This window comes from Myodes glareolus, chromosome 4 (genome assembly GCF_982192425.1).
Source record: "Myodes glareolus chromosome 4, mMyoGla1.1, whole genome shotgun sequence".
Taxonomy (NCBI): Eukaryota; Metazoa; Chordata; class Mammalia; order Rodentia; family Cricetidae; genus Myodes; species Myodes glareolus.
This window is the reverse complement of record NC_142029.1, coordinates 64,106,859-64,125,888: the sequence shown is the minus strand read 5'-3', so window position 1 is coordinate 64,125,888 and position 19,030 is coordinate 64,106,859. Positions and strand designations below refer to the sequence as shown.

At 40.5% G+C, this 19,030-nt stretch overlaps 1 protein-coding gene across 2 annotated transcripts in view; it reads left to right on the top strand.

The window, feature by feature from the left end:
• Positions 1–19,030, top strand: part of Nek11 (NIMA related kinase 11) — a 238,308-nt gene that overhangs the window by 70,963 nt on the left and 148,315 nt on the right. For both annotated transcript variants that reach the window (XM_048416923.3, XM_048416924.3), the window contains exon 4: positions 7,626–7,744. In XM_048416923.3, coding sequence (XP_048272880.3) covers positions 7,626–7,744 — 119 coding nt within the window. The remainder of the gene's footprint in view (positions 1–7,625; positions 7,745–19,030) is intronic.

Below are 19,030 nucleotides of genomic sequence, written 5' to 3'. Positions count from 1 at the left end.
CTGAAGTTTCTTTAGGAACCATCAACCTTCTGCAATCTGATTTTTACAGGAGGACATTTTTAGATGTTTATCATTTTGCTGTTGATTGTTGTATGAGACTGCTCATTCATTTCCTGGCTGCTGAGACCTGAAAAAATCACACAGAAACTGTATTAATTACAACACTGTTTGATCTATTAGCTCAGACTTCTTATTAACTAACTCTTACATCTTAAATTAACACATTTCTATTAATCTGTGTATTGCCATGAGGTTGTGGCCTACCTGTAAGTGTCCATGGAGGTGTCTTTCTCCTTCAGTAGCTTCATGGCATCTCCTTGACTCCATCTACTTTCTGTCTATATTTCTGTTTAGATTTCCCACCTGACTTTGCTCTGCTAAGTCATTGACTGAAACAGCTTTATTCATTAATGAATTGTAGTAAGACATTCATAGCATACAGAGGGAAATCCCACATCATCTCCTCCGTTTTCTCTAAATAAAAAGGAAGGTTTTAACTTTAACATAGTAAAATTACATATAACAAAACATGTTCAAGCAAGAACCACAGTTTATTTAGTCTATTTGTATCTGGCAAAGTTAAAGAAAATATACTATCATCTATTTTATCTTTGTGAGTCTAAAGTTTTATAACTAATTTATCTTTTATCATGACTAAGGGAAACTATAACTATCTCTCTTCAACTCTTCAAAGATCCCAGAATCCCACATCAGTCAATTGACAGTTACTCCTCATGGTGTAAGCTCACATCAGATATTCACTCATTGTGATGATCACACACTGGAGTCTCTGATTGAGACAGCTGTCTTCAGAGAACTCTTTCTTGTCTTTACAGAACGTGCCTGGACATCTTCATTTAGAAATAAATGGTCCTCTATAAATTCACCCTGTGCCTGTTATATGAGTGTAGACTTTATTCAATTGAGAAGAAGTAAATAATATATCTCACATTTTTATACTTCCGAGCCAATACATGAATGATTTTATAGTATCAAAATTAAAATATTATGAGACATGGTGACACAAATTTGCAATCCCCATTCTTTGGGAAGATGAGGCAGAAGGATCTGAAGTTTGAGGTTAGCCTGGGCTACAGGGTGAGACTCACACAGGCCATGAAAATCATTTGCTTTTTGTTTCTCCTTCTTTACCTTGTTTGAAGTATGACATACTTTGACACTCTAACATCTAAAAAGTCCCTCTTCTGGCATATTTGAAGTGTTCACAATAAAATGTCTCTAGTTTTTTCTTAAGAGATTTGAGTAATCTGTACTCAGGAAAAGAGGAATGAAGATTTTGTCTCAAAAATTAGGTGCTACCACAAATTTTTATTTAAAACTGTAATGTAGTAATTGATAACTAAAATGAGTTTCAGTTAAAAAATTAATTCATAAACCTAGCAAAATTTAACATTGTAAGAATAGCTTTAATTAGCCTATGAGTTTATATAAGTGTTAAAGTAGCAGAATAATTGACATTTTATCAAATAGTTTATTTAAAACAATAACCCTATTCTTTATAGAGTATGAGTATTATTTCATATTGAGTTAAAACAAGTTCTGCTACTTTATTTTCTCAGTAGGAAGGGTATACTGACTTTATCAGACTTTACAGACAAAAAGAATTCCCATTAAGTCCCAGAGCTGTCATTTGTATTATTAATCATAACATAAGAGTGGAGAGCATTGTCCAGTAACTACTTAAAAACTAGACTGTCTTATTTTGCTTTAAAAAGCACAATGTGGCTTGATATTTTCCCATGTTTTACGTACACTATTGCAGCGAGGTTCAGTGACAGATGATACCAGCCCTTGCTTCCTACATCTATCACTGCTGTTATCATTATTAAATGATTCCTATTCAACCATGCTTTTCCCAAAGACACCATTTGTCTTTGGGATTGTCTAAGCTTCTGGGTGGAACGTTTTAAGCCTGTGGCCCAGTCATGGTACTGCCTAGTACTGTTTCTCAAACTGTTGCCATGGAACAGCTCTAGAGGTACCTCGGATACATGTTTAAAACACATTCTCAGACAGGGTGATGAATTGTTGGATACAGCAATGACCATGCCAGGGTAAGGACCTGAGTTTGCATCCACAGCACCCATGTAAATGCCAGGTGGCTGCTGTGGCCTGCCTGTAAGTCCAGTGTTCAGAAATCAGATTCCTGGAGCAGATATCAGATCCCTGTAGTCTAATATTAATGAACTTGGGGTTCAATTCAGAGGTCTTATCTCAGTGAGCAAGTGGTATGCAGTAAAGGAAGGCATTTATTTTTAGACAGGGTTTTTCTGTAGCTTTGTAGCCTGTCCTAGAACTAGCTCTTGTAGACCAGGTTGGCCTCCAACCAGAGATCCACCTGCCTCTGCCTCCTGAGTGCTAGGATTAAAGGTGTGTGCCACCACTGCCTGGCCTTAAAAGAAGATTCTTGATGTTATCTTGGAATTCCACATGGCCACATATACATGTATGCACATAACCCTAACATGTGTCCACATACCTATTAACACACACAAGTCACACATACAAAAATAAAACACACATTATTTGGCCTTATCCTGGTGTACAGAGTCAGATGGACATTTTAAACAAGCAACTTGAATGATTCTGTTATATGCTGAACTTTGAAGTATATCAGACAAATTTTCTTTATTGAAGATATGAAGGGTTCAAAGGAACAATATTATGAAATATTAACTCAATGAATTAATAAAGAACAGACTTTTCATTTTAAAGTGGAGAAGTAGGGCAGAGAATGTTCCATGCTCCTCCTAGCCTTGAAGAGATCCTTTTGTCCTGTTCATTTTTTGAACATTTCCATTTTACTTGAATGGGCTCTGAGAACATTTTGATCTTTTGAAGTAGTTGTAAGCACTTCTGTTGACAGCCTTAAAAGTGGACTGGGGATTTGAACTTGTTGCTGGCAATCAAAGATGGTGTTTAGAACACTGTGATTGAGTTCTCTTCACTCCTTCAATGTTTCAGGGTTTCGAAGTCCATCTGATGTTGGCAAACTGGGATGTGGTGTGAAGGGACACCATGATCTACCAAGTGATAGTTGGGGTTTTAGATTTTCAAGACCTAAGGAGTTCACATCAAAGCTTTTTGTGTGACTTTGAGGACGACATTAGTGACAGAGGGCATCTTTCTGATTGTAGGATCTAGGAAGAGCAAATTAATATTGGCTCAAGTTCATTCTCTCTTTTTTTCCTTTTCCTTTTTTAAAATGATTTTTATTGAGCTCTACATTCTCTTTTTATTTAAATTTGTTTTAATGAGAAAAGTCATTAAACATTTCTCAAAGACAAAGTTGAGAAAACAAAACTTAGGGTATGTAATAAGAACATGAGACATTTTATGAAATGAATTGGATTTTACTTAGATGGCAAGTTTTGAAAAAGAAGTAAATTCTTCCCACATTGCTGAGTTGAAATCAGATGGTTTCACAGACGTTGTCTTCCTTTCTTTGTGGTCCAAAAGCCTAAGTGTTGTCTTAATCTGTGAATGATTTGCCTACCTCATCCACATCTTCAGGAGATAATAGACAGAGTGCTTATCAAAACTTATTGCTTTGGTGAACGCAAAACAATAGGGTCTTTTTCTCTCAGAGAGAAATTTAGGAAAATAAAAATCAAGGGATGGAGGGTAACTTTTTTTTTGCTTTTTTGAGGCAGGGTTTCTCTATGTAGCCTTGGCTGTCCTGGAACTCACTCTGTAGACCAAGCTGACCTCGAACTCACCAAGATCTGCCTGCCTCTGCCTCCCGAATGCTGGGATTTAAGGTGTGTACCACTACTTCCTGGCAACTTAATGGAGGGCATTTTAAGACCATGACCTTGTGTTTAAGTTTTTGGTGTCTTGTCTTCATGCTGACTGCACAGTCTCTTGGTTAAGTCTGTAGTGAAAACTGATAACAGTCTTTCTCATGATCCTACCTGGAGAATGAAGGGATGTTTGCAAAGCTTCTTCTAGAATTTCACTTTCAGGCCTATTATTTCAGGGCTTGTTTTTCCAATTTATACCCCAATAATACAAATATATCTTGTGTAGTCACAAGAAAGCATACATTGAATATTATGCAGGAAATGGGCATGTAAATTCTGCCATTTAAGAAGAGTGAATGGGACCTGGGGATGCACCTTTCTGGTAAAGGGTCTGCCTAACATTTGAGAGGTTCTGGATTTATTGGCGATAGAGGATTTGAAGAGTTAGGTAGCAGAGCATCAGTCAGCAGCACCACAGGAAACACAGTTCTGCTCACTCTCCAAGAAGACAGTGCAGACACCGTGAGTGTATAGAGCTTCCTATTCAAATGACATGGTTTTATAATGACAATATTTAGACAGACTTTTCTTTGGGCTGCCAACTCACAAAAACAACATAGAGACTTATTATTAATTATGAAAGCTCGGTCTTAGTTTAGGCTTGTTCCTAACTAGTTCTTATAACCTATATTAACCTATATCTTTTCCACGGTTTGGTTACCATTACATCCTGCTTCTTCTCTCTCTGTGTGGAGACTCTGCTTTCTTCTTCCCTGAGACTTCTCTCCCTAGAAGTCCCACCTAATCTTTTCATGTCTAGTTACTGGCCAGTCAGCTCTTTATTAAACCAATCACATCTTCACACAGTGTAGAGGAATATTCTGCATCAACACTAGGAACTTGTAGTTTGAGAATAAATTCCTAAAAGGAGTGCTATTTTAATTCACAGATGAATTTTTGAAATCTCAGTATTATTATAAATGAGATAGATAATTATGTATTTGAAAGCCAAATTTATGCTGACAGCTATACTTGTGTTGGTTGTCCTAAAGTGCTAAATATTGGAAAGATATAAGAAACTAGAAAGCAGTTTCAATATTTCTTATGTGTGTGTGTGCATGCATGTGTGTGTGTATGCACTTGTGTGTCTGTGTGTAATGTGCATGCCCGTGTTTGTAATGTGCATGTCTGTATGTATGCAATGTGTATGCCTGTTTGTGCGCAGTGTACATTCCAGTATGTATGCAGTATGCATGCCTATGTGTATGTAGTGTATATAGTGTACATGCCTGTGTGTGCAGTGTGTATGCCTGTGTGTATGCATTGTGTCTCTCTCTCTCTCTCTCTCTCTCTCTCTCTCTCTCTGTACATTTGTTTGGAGGCTAGAAGACAACCTGCTGTTCTTTAGAAGCCTTTACCTTGTTAATTTGGGGGACTCTTAATGACTTGAAACTCACCAATTAGGCCAGACTGGTTGGTGATCAAGCCCCAGGGACCTCCCTGTCCCTACCACCCCAGCACCAGCACTGGGGTTGTGATTACCTATCACCATTCCCTGCTTCTTCATGTGCATTTTGGGGATCAAACTCGTGTCCTCAGGATTTCACAGCAAACAATTTACCAACTGAGCTCTCACTCTCGCCCCTCATTTATATATTTTTAGGGTTCATGCATCTGTCCATCTTTCTCTTTCTCTCTCACTCCCCAGGAGGTGAAACACTGTTTTTCTGACATTAGAAATGTTTGCTGTGGTCAGAGTTTGAGTCGTTGGATGGGAATATAAAACTGTTAATAGAGTGTAGTAAACATGGGTTACCTTTTGTCTGAAGGACTTTCTCATCCATTCTTTAGGAAGCCACAATGATCCACTGTCAAAAATACTTTGAAATCTTTCAAGTAACATAGAATATTGAAAAAGAAGGACTGGCTTTCACAACAGCCATGAAAGCAGTCCCTTCATATTATTGTAAGATCTTGGTCCAAAGCATTTTGATCTTATTAAAATTATGAAATTTGACAGAAATATTTTCCTAAAATAGTCAAATAATAAAATGTTGGCAGAGCCTAAAAAAAAAAACAACAAAAAACAAAAAAAAAATACAACTTTTTTTGTGCAACTTGCAGAAATCCTATTTCTGCACAATTTGTGTGCTGACCTAGAACTCTGAGACATGCCATGGTTGGAAAGTGAGTACTGGAGAAAGACATGGGAACTGGTTTCTCTCTCTTTTTATTGCCAAGAGTTAAGTATTAATTCACTTCATTTTTTAATTCCAAGAAGCTTTGATCTCCTTGGCCTAGAAAATCCAGCAAAGAAGACCATTTCATCAAGCCTGCTTTTGAATGTGTGATATGCTTTTGACTTCTTATTTCTTGATTTGAAAAGAGAAAATTCTAAGCAAATATTTACACATTGCACTGAAAGGAAATTAAACACTGCATTACAAGCAGTTAGTCAGATGACCACATGTTGTTTGATTACAAGTAATCTCTCCCAGTTGCCTTATTGGCTAGAAATACCTTTGCTCTGCCGCTGAGGAGGACTTCCATAGTCTGTGTATGGCTTCATTTTCCTCTTATGCCATGGACATGGCTGGCACCTCTTGTACACTCCATGGACCTGTGCCTCTCATCCCACAAAGAACATTTTTCCTCGCCTTTTCTTCCAAGGACATATATCAAACAAGCTTTAATCTTTCAGTGTTTTAATGTAAAAATTTTGAGGTGTATGGTTTCTCTAAGAGAATTTAACACTTTATGTTTTGTTTTCTGTGGCAATTAAAATATATTAAGACATATTGCCATCAGAGTCACATCAGACACTGCCAGGCAAATTGAGGCATTCATGATTGTCAGTTTCTGGCCTTAATTTTAATTACTGTTATTTTATCAACACTAGAGTGACCGAATGCTTCACTGTTGTGTGTACAGCCGTGCGCTCACCACCAGCCCCTGTATTCCTGAGGGGTGTGCTGGGGTTTAATAGAGAAGGGGAAACTCACTCACTCCAAGACACTGTCTGTCCATGCCAGACTCAAAATAATCTGGGGCTGCAAGTTGGCTCAGTGAGGAGTAGCACTTACGCCACACATCTGATGGCCTGAGTTCAGTCCCTAAAACCCCACAGTGGAAGGACAGAATCTTCTCTTGAAATTGTCCTCTGACCTCCAGCTATACCACACATATGCCCCATTTATACACACATCAAAAATACAACAAAATAAGTTAAAATTCAAAAGAGTATCCCATGGCAGTCAACATGTACAAAAGAGTACCCATGCCGATACCAATTTCATTTCCTGCAAACATCACTGTAATTCAATTAATATCTCTGATTTGAATTTATTGTCTTCCATTTTTAACTTTCCCTTATGTTAGGGTTCTGTATGCAAAATTAGGGTACTAGGAACGTTATTCATAGTCTTATATGAACACAGATTCAGGGGGTGTCATATGGATGTTATACCTGATACCATTTCTCCACTATATGGTTTGTTTTTTCCTTGTTTAATGGCAAAGATAAACCCGGTTAGATGGACATGAACTGGAGGAGCGATGGCAGACTTCACTTGTTAACTGCCGACACTAGGAATAAGAGCTCTGTTTGTATTTCTGTGGGAGTGACGACGTTTTTAGGAGGACGGGTCCTCTGGTTGATAGGAAGGCAGAGTCAGATGGCTTCTGAGATGTGCAGATCATTCAGTTTCCATTTCCCCAGAGGGGCTGGCCCGTACTGGGCTATCCATCTTGGTGTCCTCTTAGGTGACTCCATCTTGGGCCTGCCTGCCTTACATTGTTGACAGAACTTGGTGTCAAATCTTTATCTATAACAGTATGAAAGATTATGTTATTTTGTTTCAGGGCCGAGATCTGGACTATAAAATTCAGGAATATAAAGAAGCTGGGAAAATCTTTCCTGAAAATCAGATTGTGGAATGGTTTATCCAGTTGTTACTTGGAGTTGATTATATGCACGAGAGGTATGTTGACTTGCTTCTGGGCACAGGGTATAGTTTTTAATGCTCATGTCTGAACTTGAAAGGTGAATATTTTTCATTGATTTGAAAGCAAACATGTTCAGAAGATGAATGACCACAGCCAACATCTGTACTATTTTATAGTATGACTTTTTTTTTTGAGGAAACTGTTGATTAATTATTTACTCACATAATATTTATTTATATCAGTTGTGTGTATGTGAGTGCAGGTGTGTGCAGATGTGTGCAGATGTGTGCATGCCACAGCTCAGGTGAGGAGGACAGCCTTTGGTGTAAGTCCTTACCTTTCACCTTGTCTGCGATTGAATGGCTCATCTTCTATGCTGAATATTCCAGGCCTATTGGCCTTTGAGTCTCCTCCCTTATCTGCTATCATGTCAGATGGCTCAGTTTACAGACAGGGGTTTCTATATTCAGCTTTTTTTATGTAGATATTTGGGATTTGAACCCAGGTCCTCATGTTTGTACAGTCAGCACTTTACGCACTGAGCCATATTTCCCACTTTTTTTTTTTCAGTTCTAGAAACCAAGTTGATCCTCAATGTAGCAGAAACTGTATTGAGTATGGTGGGTGCCTTATCTAACCATCTTCTGTGAACTCAGGCATCATTAGCAGGTCATGGCAGATAAATATCCAAACTAAAAGTCAGTTTTGCTATAAAATGTTAAGCAATAGTCAAAAAGTGTATCCTCCGTGTTTCGGTTACTTGCCATTCTTGTTTATGGAATTTGCCTCAACAATACATTTTAAAACATTGTATGATCTTTTCAGATGTTAAGGTGCTAAATCTTTTTAGACTCATCAAATGGTACCCATGAATTTGTAAGAAGAGACTCTTGCAAAGTGGGTGGTCATGGCATGCTCACTGCGGGAGTGAGTGGGACACCCAGCAACAGCCATCTTGAGTGATAGTGATAATCTGTGGGCACACCAAGGCCGGGGCATTGCTTACATGTGTCATCTGTGGTCTGATAGTATAAAAAGTAGTCAGAATCCCCTGCAGCTGGCCGTGTATCTGCTGAAACACACGCTCGGTGACACAGATGTGACTAATTCAGCATAATTCCCAACCATCTCTGAGGTGATATCCTGAGATGATGATGAAATATCACAGAATGTTTAGTAAGCAGTCTGAAGCTGTAGACGGTCAGCTGCTTAGCATGTCCACTCACATTGATAGCATCTTCCCTCCTCCCCATCTCCCTCTTTCCTCCCTTTTTCTCTCCTTCCTGTCTTTCCTGTCCCACTGCTTGTTAGCGTATTGTTGGCTTATTGCATCAAGGATGTAATTATAAAACATTACCATCAAAGATCCCACTGTGGGTGCTGTTCTGTGTGCAAATAGACAATTGGAATCTGGTTGACTTGATTTATTTTTTATTCTTTTCAATTTTGTTATTTTAGTTTTGTTAAACAGGGTTACATAAGGCTATACCCATGTCAGTATAAAATATACTCCGAGCACATTCTCCAAATGTTTTTGATGTGCTTCAGATTACTTAGTGATAGTTAAGAAAAAATGAGTTTAAAAACAACCTCCAAAGGGAAAATTGCCATTTTCAGTCTGTCACTATTTGTAGAGTCATTCAGCAGGGCTACATATATATCTATATGTTACTGAATCTGTGGATCTGAAATTCTATTCTTTGTGATTCAGATGAAAAATGATGGTGTCACTAAATCATTATATTGTATCCAATCACTATAAGCTTCTTATGCATATGCAATGCTAATTTTATGTTTTAATTCACTTTATGCGTGTAATAGCACTAAATTAAAAGTAAGTTCTAAGCTCAGAGAACAGTTAACTGTGAGTGATAAAATCTTAACGATGTCATAGCTGCAAGGCAGGAGGCTATACAGAGTCACTGTCTTCACTGAATGACAGACCATGACAAGCTGCTTGACATCTCTGAGCCTTGTTTTTTCATCTGTAAGCCAGTAACAAGGAACGGACTGTCACTGCTTGTTTCGTAGGGTGTGCACACTGGAAACTAATGAACACAAGAAGCTTCTATAACATTATCATCTGTGGTAATAATTAAATACAGGCATAAGGGCGCAGCCAGCAGACAGGGTTCTTAAAATGTAACAATCACATATGTTGGCAAGGATGCAGAGCAACTTGACATTTGTCACATTATTTGTGGGGTGGCCACTGGTAGAAATGCTTTGGGGAAATGTGTGATGCTTACTAGGCCAAGCATACAAATAGTGGTTCTATTCCTTGGAGGGGGGTCAGGGATGAGTGATGATCTTTTGTATATAGACCAGAAGAATCATAGTGAATATACAGTAGACAGACCTGTACTCATGCTGTCTCTGACACTGACACATGATCAAGTTGTGGAATCATGAAAGATATCCCTCAATGGGGTGATGGGTAAAGAAAACTTAGTATCTATATACATGATGGGTTTAACAGGCATAGTAAAGAACCATGTGTCATTTGCAGGAAATTGGATGGAGTCAGAGATAATCAAATCAGGTGACACCAGACTTAGAAAAATGCCATATGCTTTCTCCCACCTGTAGAATCTAGATTTTTATAAAAGGACATGAAAGTAGGAGGAGCCTATTGAGAAGATCAGTGGGAGCGGAAGGGGAGGAAAGGGATAAGAATGATCAAAGTCTACTAGATGCAGGTGTGGAAATGTCATAACAAAATGCATTCTTTTGTATAAATGATATGGACTGACACAAAAATCAAAAGCAGAGAGATGAGGCCTGATCATCAATAGGTAGACAAAAATGATTGTAGATGTCTTTTTTTTATAATGACTAATGCACTCTTAAATCTTTGTCTACAATGGAATGATTAAATAAACTGTATCATTATATAGTGAAATACTAGCCTGTAATAAAAATAACACACCAGCAATAATGTATGATCTGGATGACTCTCCAATATACAATGTAGGATGAAAGAAGATGGATGTAGATTGGTGCACATTATTGTGTGATTGTTCAACTCTAAGTTCAAACTAAAATGAATTCAACTGATGGTGAGTCACAATAGAGAGCACCCTTGGGAGTTTACTGTAAGTGTGTAACATGAGGGCCGGCTTGTTGGGGTTTCTGTCCTGCCCAGTACCCCACAGCTGGCAAATCCCCAAGAAAATCACACAGAGATCTCCATAAGTTATAAAACTGATTGGCCCATTAGCTCAGCCTTCTTATTAACTAATTCTTACATCTTACAATAACCCATAGTTCTTGTCTGTGTTAGTCATAAGGCTTGGTACCTTTTCCAGCTGTCAGTTCACATGTTGCTTCTTCGGTGATGTGGGCAGGAATGGCAGAGGGAGCTTCTTGTTTCCCAGAATTCTCCTGTTCTCATTGCATCACCTCTACTTCCTGTCTGGTTTTCCCGCCTATATTCCTGCCTGGCCAATCAGCATTTATTTAAAATATGATTGACAGATTACAGACAATTCTCCCACACCATAAGTGACTCAAAGAAAGGATGTGGGATACTGAAATTGTTCTGTATGGAGATCAGGGTTGAGGACTACATGGGTGATATATACAAATATATTAAGCTCAGGATTTATGCACTTCAGGGTAGGTTACAGCAAATGATAAGAGTGTCAAGAAAAGTAGATGTATAATCTATAGGAGAATAGAAGAGGTATTTCATTTGGTACGCTCAAGAAGGCTTCTTGAGAGAAGTGGTGTTTGATTTGACCCAGGGTAGGCTTTGAGTGTGGTGAAAGATGGCCCAGGGGCTTTCTGGGTTTAAGGAACAGTGAGGAGAGACACAGAGGTTGGAAAACAATCCAGGTCAAGTGAATGGTGAGAGGTTCTGTTGGGAAGGCTCTTGAGGTGAGGGTTTGGATGGAGATATGGGCAGAGAGAAGTTGGGGCCAAGAGGGGCCTTATGTAGCTTGGACGGTGGATGTGGTTAAGAGGTTTAGTGATGCTGTGTGGCCAGAGCTTGCTTCAGTGAGATCAGATGATAACTTGTGGAAGAGAGGTGGGGTGTGGGACACAGAGAGAGTGAGAGACAGAGACGGGCAGAGAGACAGATACACAGAAAAAGAGATAGAGAGCTGAGTTATGAATCATAAACATCTTATTTTTCCATGTGTGAGGTTATGAGACCTGAGGCGAAGGGGAAACAGTAGAGATTTGGGGGGATTATAAAGAGCTTGGTGAGCGACAATGACTGAACTTGAAGTAGGTATGTTAGCTACGACAGATAAGGGCTTGGGCTGGAGTGGTGGACCTACTCATCTTTCATTCTCGAGGGTCCCAGGGCAACTGGAGGGGGTTATCAAAGATGAACTTGAGGTCTGTGGTCTGGGAAGGTGAGAGGGAAAACAGGTTGGATACAATTTGCTGAGATCGCGACTATCGCAGGTAAAATGTGGAGAGTGGAGGAGTGAGAGAGGGAGTTTGAAGTGAGTGTTGAGGAAGCACCAGGGCTTGTGTTTGTTTTGATTCCTATACTATCAAAGTCCTGAAACCAAGACTAGGGTATAGTTTGCTTAGAAAGTACATTGGTTTGAATGAGAGCGACCTTCACAGGCTTATATATTTGAATGCTTGGTACCCAGTTGGTGGAATTGTTTGGGAAGGATTGTGGGGTGTGTCTTTGTTGGAGGAGCTATGTCACAGGAGTAAGCTCTGAGGTTTCAAAAGCCCACACTATTCCCAGTTAACTCTGCCTCATGACCGTGTTTTAAGATGTGAGTTCTCTACTACTGATCCAGCACCATCCTCGCCTGTCTGCTTCCATGCTCCCCCATTACGATGGTCATGGACTCTAACCCCATGGAAACGTGATTCCCCATTAAATGCTTTCTTTTATAAGTTGTCTTGTCATGGTGTCTTATCACAGCAATAGGAAAGTCACTCTGACAGGAGGTGAGCTCGGGAAGCAGAAACCAATGTGTAGGGAGAAAAGAGGGAAGAGAAAAGCATCCAGTGCACAGCTGTGCTGCTGGGGTCATTGGTGAATGGACACCGAAGCACCAGTGCATGGCTGAGCTGCTGGGGTGGGTGGTTAGAGCGACATAGAGGCACCAGTGCATGGCTGAGCTGCTGGGGTGGGTGGTGGGTGGACACAGAGGCACCAGTGCACAGCTGAGCTGCTAGGCAGGGCGGTTAGAGCAACATAGAGGCAGGACTCTTTCATGCTTGGTTTAGGTTTTGGATTCCTCTTTGTGCATTTTTTTTTCAGGAAATTGTTCACAAATTCTTGACTACATGTAGCTCTTATTTTTTTTAACATTATTTATCAATTCCCTCTTGAATTATTTTCTACTTTGGAAATTTTGATTTGAATTGGAAAGACAAATAGCTCCATCTAAATTCAGTCTCCAGAGGGCTTTGAGTTTTTTGATTTTTGGCTATTCTAGTGATCTGAACACAGGGCCTTGCTAGACAAATACTCTACTACTGAGCTACATTCTTAGCATTTAGAATAGTTTTTGTTTGTCAGAGACTGGGTTTCCCTGTATAGCTCAGGCTAGCCTCAAACCTCCATTCTTAAGTGCTGGAATTACAGACATGTGACATTGTGCCTGTCTTCAGTTTGGCTTTTAAATGAAGCAATGCTGTTTAATTTTTCCAGTTCATTGATATATAGTACACTCTTTTCCCTAGTTAATTTTCAATATTTGATTAATTACAGGCCCAAGACACATTTACTTTAGAAAATAAACTTAATTGTCTGTTTTAAAAAGGAGTAAAATCCCAAAGGATCTTTTTAAAATAAACAACTAAAAATTGTGATGTTAGAAGCCAAGAATATTTATAGTCCAGTAAACGCCGCTTCGGAACAATGGTTCTCAAGCTTATTCTTACTGAAGGTAGTTGGGCTGCTTATGTCACATATCAGTAGCTGAGGGACGCGGGAGATCCCGCAGGTCCTCTCTGTGTGTCTTCTCATCCTAGCACCCAGGCCGAAGGAACAGCTCCTAAGTAGACCTTGCTCTGCTCCTGGCTGAGGAAGGCAATCAGGGAGTCCGGGCAGCATTCATTACTCCTCAGACACAGTGACTGCCTGTGACTGCCTGCGCATGTCCAGTCACAGCAAGTCACATGGCCAAGCCCAGTGGCAAAGAGGTGGAGATGTTCTTTCTTCCCCAAAGTAGTACTCCTTACAAGACAGAAAACACTTGGATATTTAGGGACAAGAACACAGCACATACATACACAATATTTTTCTCAGATTTGAACTTACTATTTCCAACTAAAATAGGTCTATGGAAATTATGCCAGCTTCACGCATGTTCTGTAGTATCTATTAGTGTGTTTTGAAAAGTACACAGATTGCTTATGTGTTAATATGGAGGATCACATTGGAAACAGCACACACATTGAGAGGTTAGGCTTTATGCCTTTGTTTCCAATGCCTTGCAAAATAACTCAGTGAAAATATTGGTTAATTTTGTGTCCACTGGAGTGAGCAATGGGATACCCAATTTAAAATGCTGCTTCTGGGAGGTCTCTGAGAATCTGTCCCTGTGAGACTGGCCCTTGAATTAGTAAAGCAGGTTTCCTCCCCATTGTGTGTGAGCATTGTGCCACCCACTGAGGGAAGAGGGAAGGGCTCCCTTCCCCGCTTCTGACCTTGGACAAGGATTTATGTGCTCACTCCCCAGGGATTCAGGCCTTCAGACGGAGACTGACACCCCAGCTTTCCTGGGCCTCTAGCCTGCCTGTGCAGGTGATAGGCCTTCTGAGACACACACACACAAGCCAGTTCTCAGTCCTAAATCATGTATTTGGTTTCATCTCTGGGGAGAACCTTGACAAATACAGTATTCTAGAGAAGACAAAGATAATGGTAGGGGAATTAAGAAGAGGGAGGGAACAGAGGAAAGGAAAAATGGGCTCCTTCCTTTGAAACATTCCTGTACTATGTTTTAATTTGGTTTGTTTTTTAAATTTGGAATACTATAGCATCTGGCAGGTACATAAATGAGACTGTTAAAGCCTAGGAATATTCACAGTTCACCCAGCCATCTTTGAGACTGCTGCTCAATCCTTCCCGATGGGGTTTGGGGCTTATTAGCCCTTGGTTTTTGAGGGAAGGTTGGCAGCCCCTCATGGTGTGCACAGCCTTGGTGATCTTGAAATGTTGCTGACGCTTATGTTAGTGCACATCCCCAGTGTGGGAGAGACAGGCTAATGTACTTTCCCTGAGGTGGCTTTGGTGTCACCTCGCCACACACACATTTTTCAGCCAGCTTGCAAAAGTGTTGTGATAAGATATCTAACCGAGTTTCTGAAAAGTGGCGTGGAGAACTCATTTCCTGAGGAAGGCACCTGCTTGGGAATGCATGTCAGCATATTTGGCTGAGGAAGGAGGTGTACTACCCAAGTCTGGGGGATGGGAATGCTGAGGTAAGCTGTGGTGTCTGTGTTCTCTCTCTCTCTCTCTCTCTCTCTCTCTCTCTCTCTCTCTCTCTCTCTCTCTCTTTAACATGGTATTATTATTCTTTATTACATATTTAAGTATACTCACTGTTTTGGTTAGTCTGAAGCTTATCTGAGAAGTGGTCAGTCAACTTTTTAAATTGATTTTTATTGATCTCTACATTTTTCTCTGTTCCTCTCCCTGCCTTTCCCCTCCCCTTCAACCCTCTTCCAACGTTCCCATGCTCCCAATTTACTCAGGAGATCTTGTCTTTTTCTACTTTCCATGTAGATTAGATCTATGTATGTCTCTCTTAGAGTCATCATTGTTGTCTAGGTCTCTGGGATTGTGATTTGTAGGCTGGTTTTCTTTGCTTTATGTTTAAAAACCATTTATGAGTGAGTACATATGATAATTGTCTTTCTAGGTCTGGGTTACCTCACTCAAAATGATGTTTTCTAGCTCCACCCATCTTCCTGCAGATTTCAAGATGTCGTTATTTTTTTCTGCTGTGTAGTACTCCATTGTGTAAATGTACCTCATTTTCCTTATCCATTCTTCAGTCAAGGGGCTTTTAGGTTGTTTCCAGGGTGTGGCTATTACAAACAATGCTGCTATGAACATCGTTGAGCACATGTCCTTGTGGCACAACTGAGCATCCTTTGGATATATACTAGATAGTGTATTGCTGGGTCTTGAAGAAGTTTGTTTCCTAATTTTATGAGAAATCACCACACTGATATCCAAAAGGGCTGTACCATCTTGCACTCCCACCAGCAATGCAGGAGTGTTCCCTTTACCCCACAACCTCTCCAGCATAAGTTGTCATTAGTGTTTTTGATCTTGGCCATTCTTACAGGTGTAAGATGGAATCTCAGAGTTATTTTGATTTGCATTTCTCTGATGGCTAAGGATGTTGAGTATTTCTTTAAGTGTCTTTCATCTATGTTCTTTTGAACTCTAACATCCCTTTTTCCCCTTCTTGAGAATACTGTCAGTACTTTTGTACACCAAGTCTAGACTTGTGGTGTGTTGGCCATAGGCAGGATGTTTTAGGAGGACCTAACCTCTGTCTCGGGCTCCAGGATGGAGACTCATCATCAAATCACAGATGAGGAAAGTCAGGCAGGTGCCTTGGAGCTCAGGAAGGGGTCCCATGGCAGAGAAAAGGGCAGGATCCTCCCAGGCTGAGAATTGTCAAGGAGTCCTTGGCCTCTGGGAAGCAGAGTTTGCAGGCCACTGTGAGCCCCTGCCAGGTGAAAGATACACCAGCAGGGGAAGGAGCTAAGTGTCAGACACTGTTTACATAGGGTTTAGGGAAAGGAAGGCTAGGTTGTCTGTGCTTTATACACAAGCCTGCCTCATGGTGCTCTGCCTCTGTAAGCTGCTCTTCACCCCAGGAAAAGACCTGGAGGCTGTGGAGAATAGCCTGAGGGGAGGTAGAGATGGAATCCTAACATGGTGCTGACCACAAACAAGCAGTTCCTGAATCTTTACACAGCAGCTGGGTGCCATGGACCTGAAAGAAGAGGAAGTTTTCACTTCTGTAGATAAGAGGTGGGGTAGCAATTGGTGAACTATTAGAGATTTCTAGAGAAAAATTTGAGCAGTCTAAACCGTTTGTTACCTTTTTATTCCCTGGATTTTTAAAAACCTATTTTAAAGGGCTTGTTGTTGGCCCAGGACATAGTAAGACTTTGTATTGCAGGATGCATTTTTCTCACTGAAACTACAAAGTCTTAAAGTCACAATTTTACAGTTCCCCAGTAGTTTGACAGCTGGCCTCTTACAGAAACCTTCCTCCATCACAGAGACGGTCCATTGGATCGTAAAATCTGTGTTCTAGCATATTCTGTGCATAATGCTAATTCACATGTTTTCATGTCTCTTTGTATGTGAGGAATAGTAATAAATTACTATTTGTAACTCATCTTCTACCTGTCCAGTTGTCACAGATAACTTTCTTATGTGTACTTAACTTATCCTAGTGTTCTGTCAGCCAGTTTTCTGGCATGTCCCCTAGCTCATTTCCACAAAGCCAAACCCTTAGACTATCTGACTCCTTGCATGCTTACAGCTCCAAGAGAGAAGACACTGTCTCCTTGGATCCAGAATCAATAGGGCCAGTGTGAAGAGACTCAACAGAAGAATCTTTTAATTGCAAGAATCCGAAATATTTCAATCAATAGGAAGGACTCATCATTTTGCTTTCCAGGAGGACAGTTGAGGAGTTGGTTAACTGAGGTGACCTCGGCAATGTCCTCTGGGGTTCCTGTTCTTTCCGCTTCTGTTATCTGACTGGTGTGGTCAGGCTTGTTCTCTTGTAGCTGCCAGGCTGCCTGAAACATTTCCATACACTGCCCATGTTATAACAATACCGAGGGTCCAGAAAGTATAAAGTTGATCTCTCACTCTCTTTCACACACACACACACACACACACACACACACACACACACACACACACCTCTTTTTTTCCTTTCTAAGATCAGAGAAATATCATCTACAAGTTTCTGCTGCATGACTTTTCTTGATTTAGGGTACCAGCAACACTTAGTGAATGAATGGATTTGTTGAGGTTACTAACGAGATCATGGGTGACTGAAAGACAGCTGTATTACCCTAAAGCCCACTCCAAGGTGGACATTGACTCACAAAGACTGTAACCATGGAGCTTACTACACAGCTTGCAGACAGCTCTACTATACATTTGCAGACTACACCATGTAACCCTGGGGAAGGGCCTCATGTACACTAATCTAGTGATGTCAATAGGTCAATCATTTATGAATTCCTCTTGGAACTTTTGGCTGTTATTGCTCATTTATTTTGCTTTTGGCCAGTTGATCTTGTCACTTGGTATTCCTGGTAATTTTGAGTGACTGAAGAAGGTAGGCAAGTTATTAAGAGACAATGGGTGATATTATCTTCTCTATAGCTGGTACTTACATCAAAGGCAGATCACCTTGCTCCAGTCAAGGACTGAGGTAGTTTAAAGATAGATTTGAATCTCCTGGAGGGATTGACTTCTAATGTGTAACACTCCCCACCTCTTTCCTTTCCTCATCTCCCTTAGTTTAGTTTTCTGTTGCTGTGACGAAATACCCCAACAAAAGCAACTTAGGGGAGAGAGGGTTTGCTTCATCTCACAGTTCCAGGCCCATCATTGCAGGGACGTCAGAGCAGCAGAGCTTAAGGAAGCTGGTCAGCTACATCATAACCAGAAAGAGAGAACAAAGTGTTCAGTTTTTCTTAAGACAAGCCTCTCCACCGACACAAATAATTCCAATCAGACCAAATTAGACCAAATAAAAAACGCCCATGTTTAGTGCAACGCTCCTGAGTGGGCCTGGGAAAGCATGGAGAGGAAAGAGAGAGAAGGGGAGACCACGCAAAACCTGGAGACCACATGTTCATTCTTTTGGGGGCTGTTTAAATAGCCTGTGGGAGTCGTCTTGACCTTCTCAGGGGAGGGGTTACTTTTTGGTGGGCTTTTTTGACCCTCTTTGGGGAGGGTTCTTATGCTAGGATATCTTTAAGCTGGGATAAAGCCCTCAGGCAAACACAGAGAATCCATTAAAGTCACCCTCAGACCATTCTATTCCTTCATTTATCCTAGGGCATAGCCTTTGAAATGGTGTCACCAAAGTCTGGCTGGGTCTTCTACCCCATTTAACCCAGTTAGGAAAATCCCTCACAGGCATGCATGTCTGTAGGTCAACCTCATCTACACACTCCCCCCTTGAGACTCCCTTCCCCAGTGATCCTAGATTTTTGTCAGGTTAACAATTTAAATGAACCATGCCTCTCTACCTTTCTCTTATCCTTTCCCTCCCTCTTTCAGTTCTCTCCCTTCCTAGGGTCTCCCATCCCCCCACTTTCATATACCCCCCTCTTCT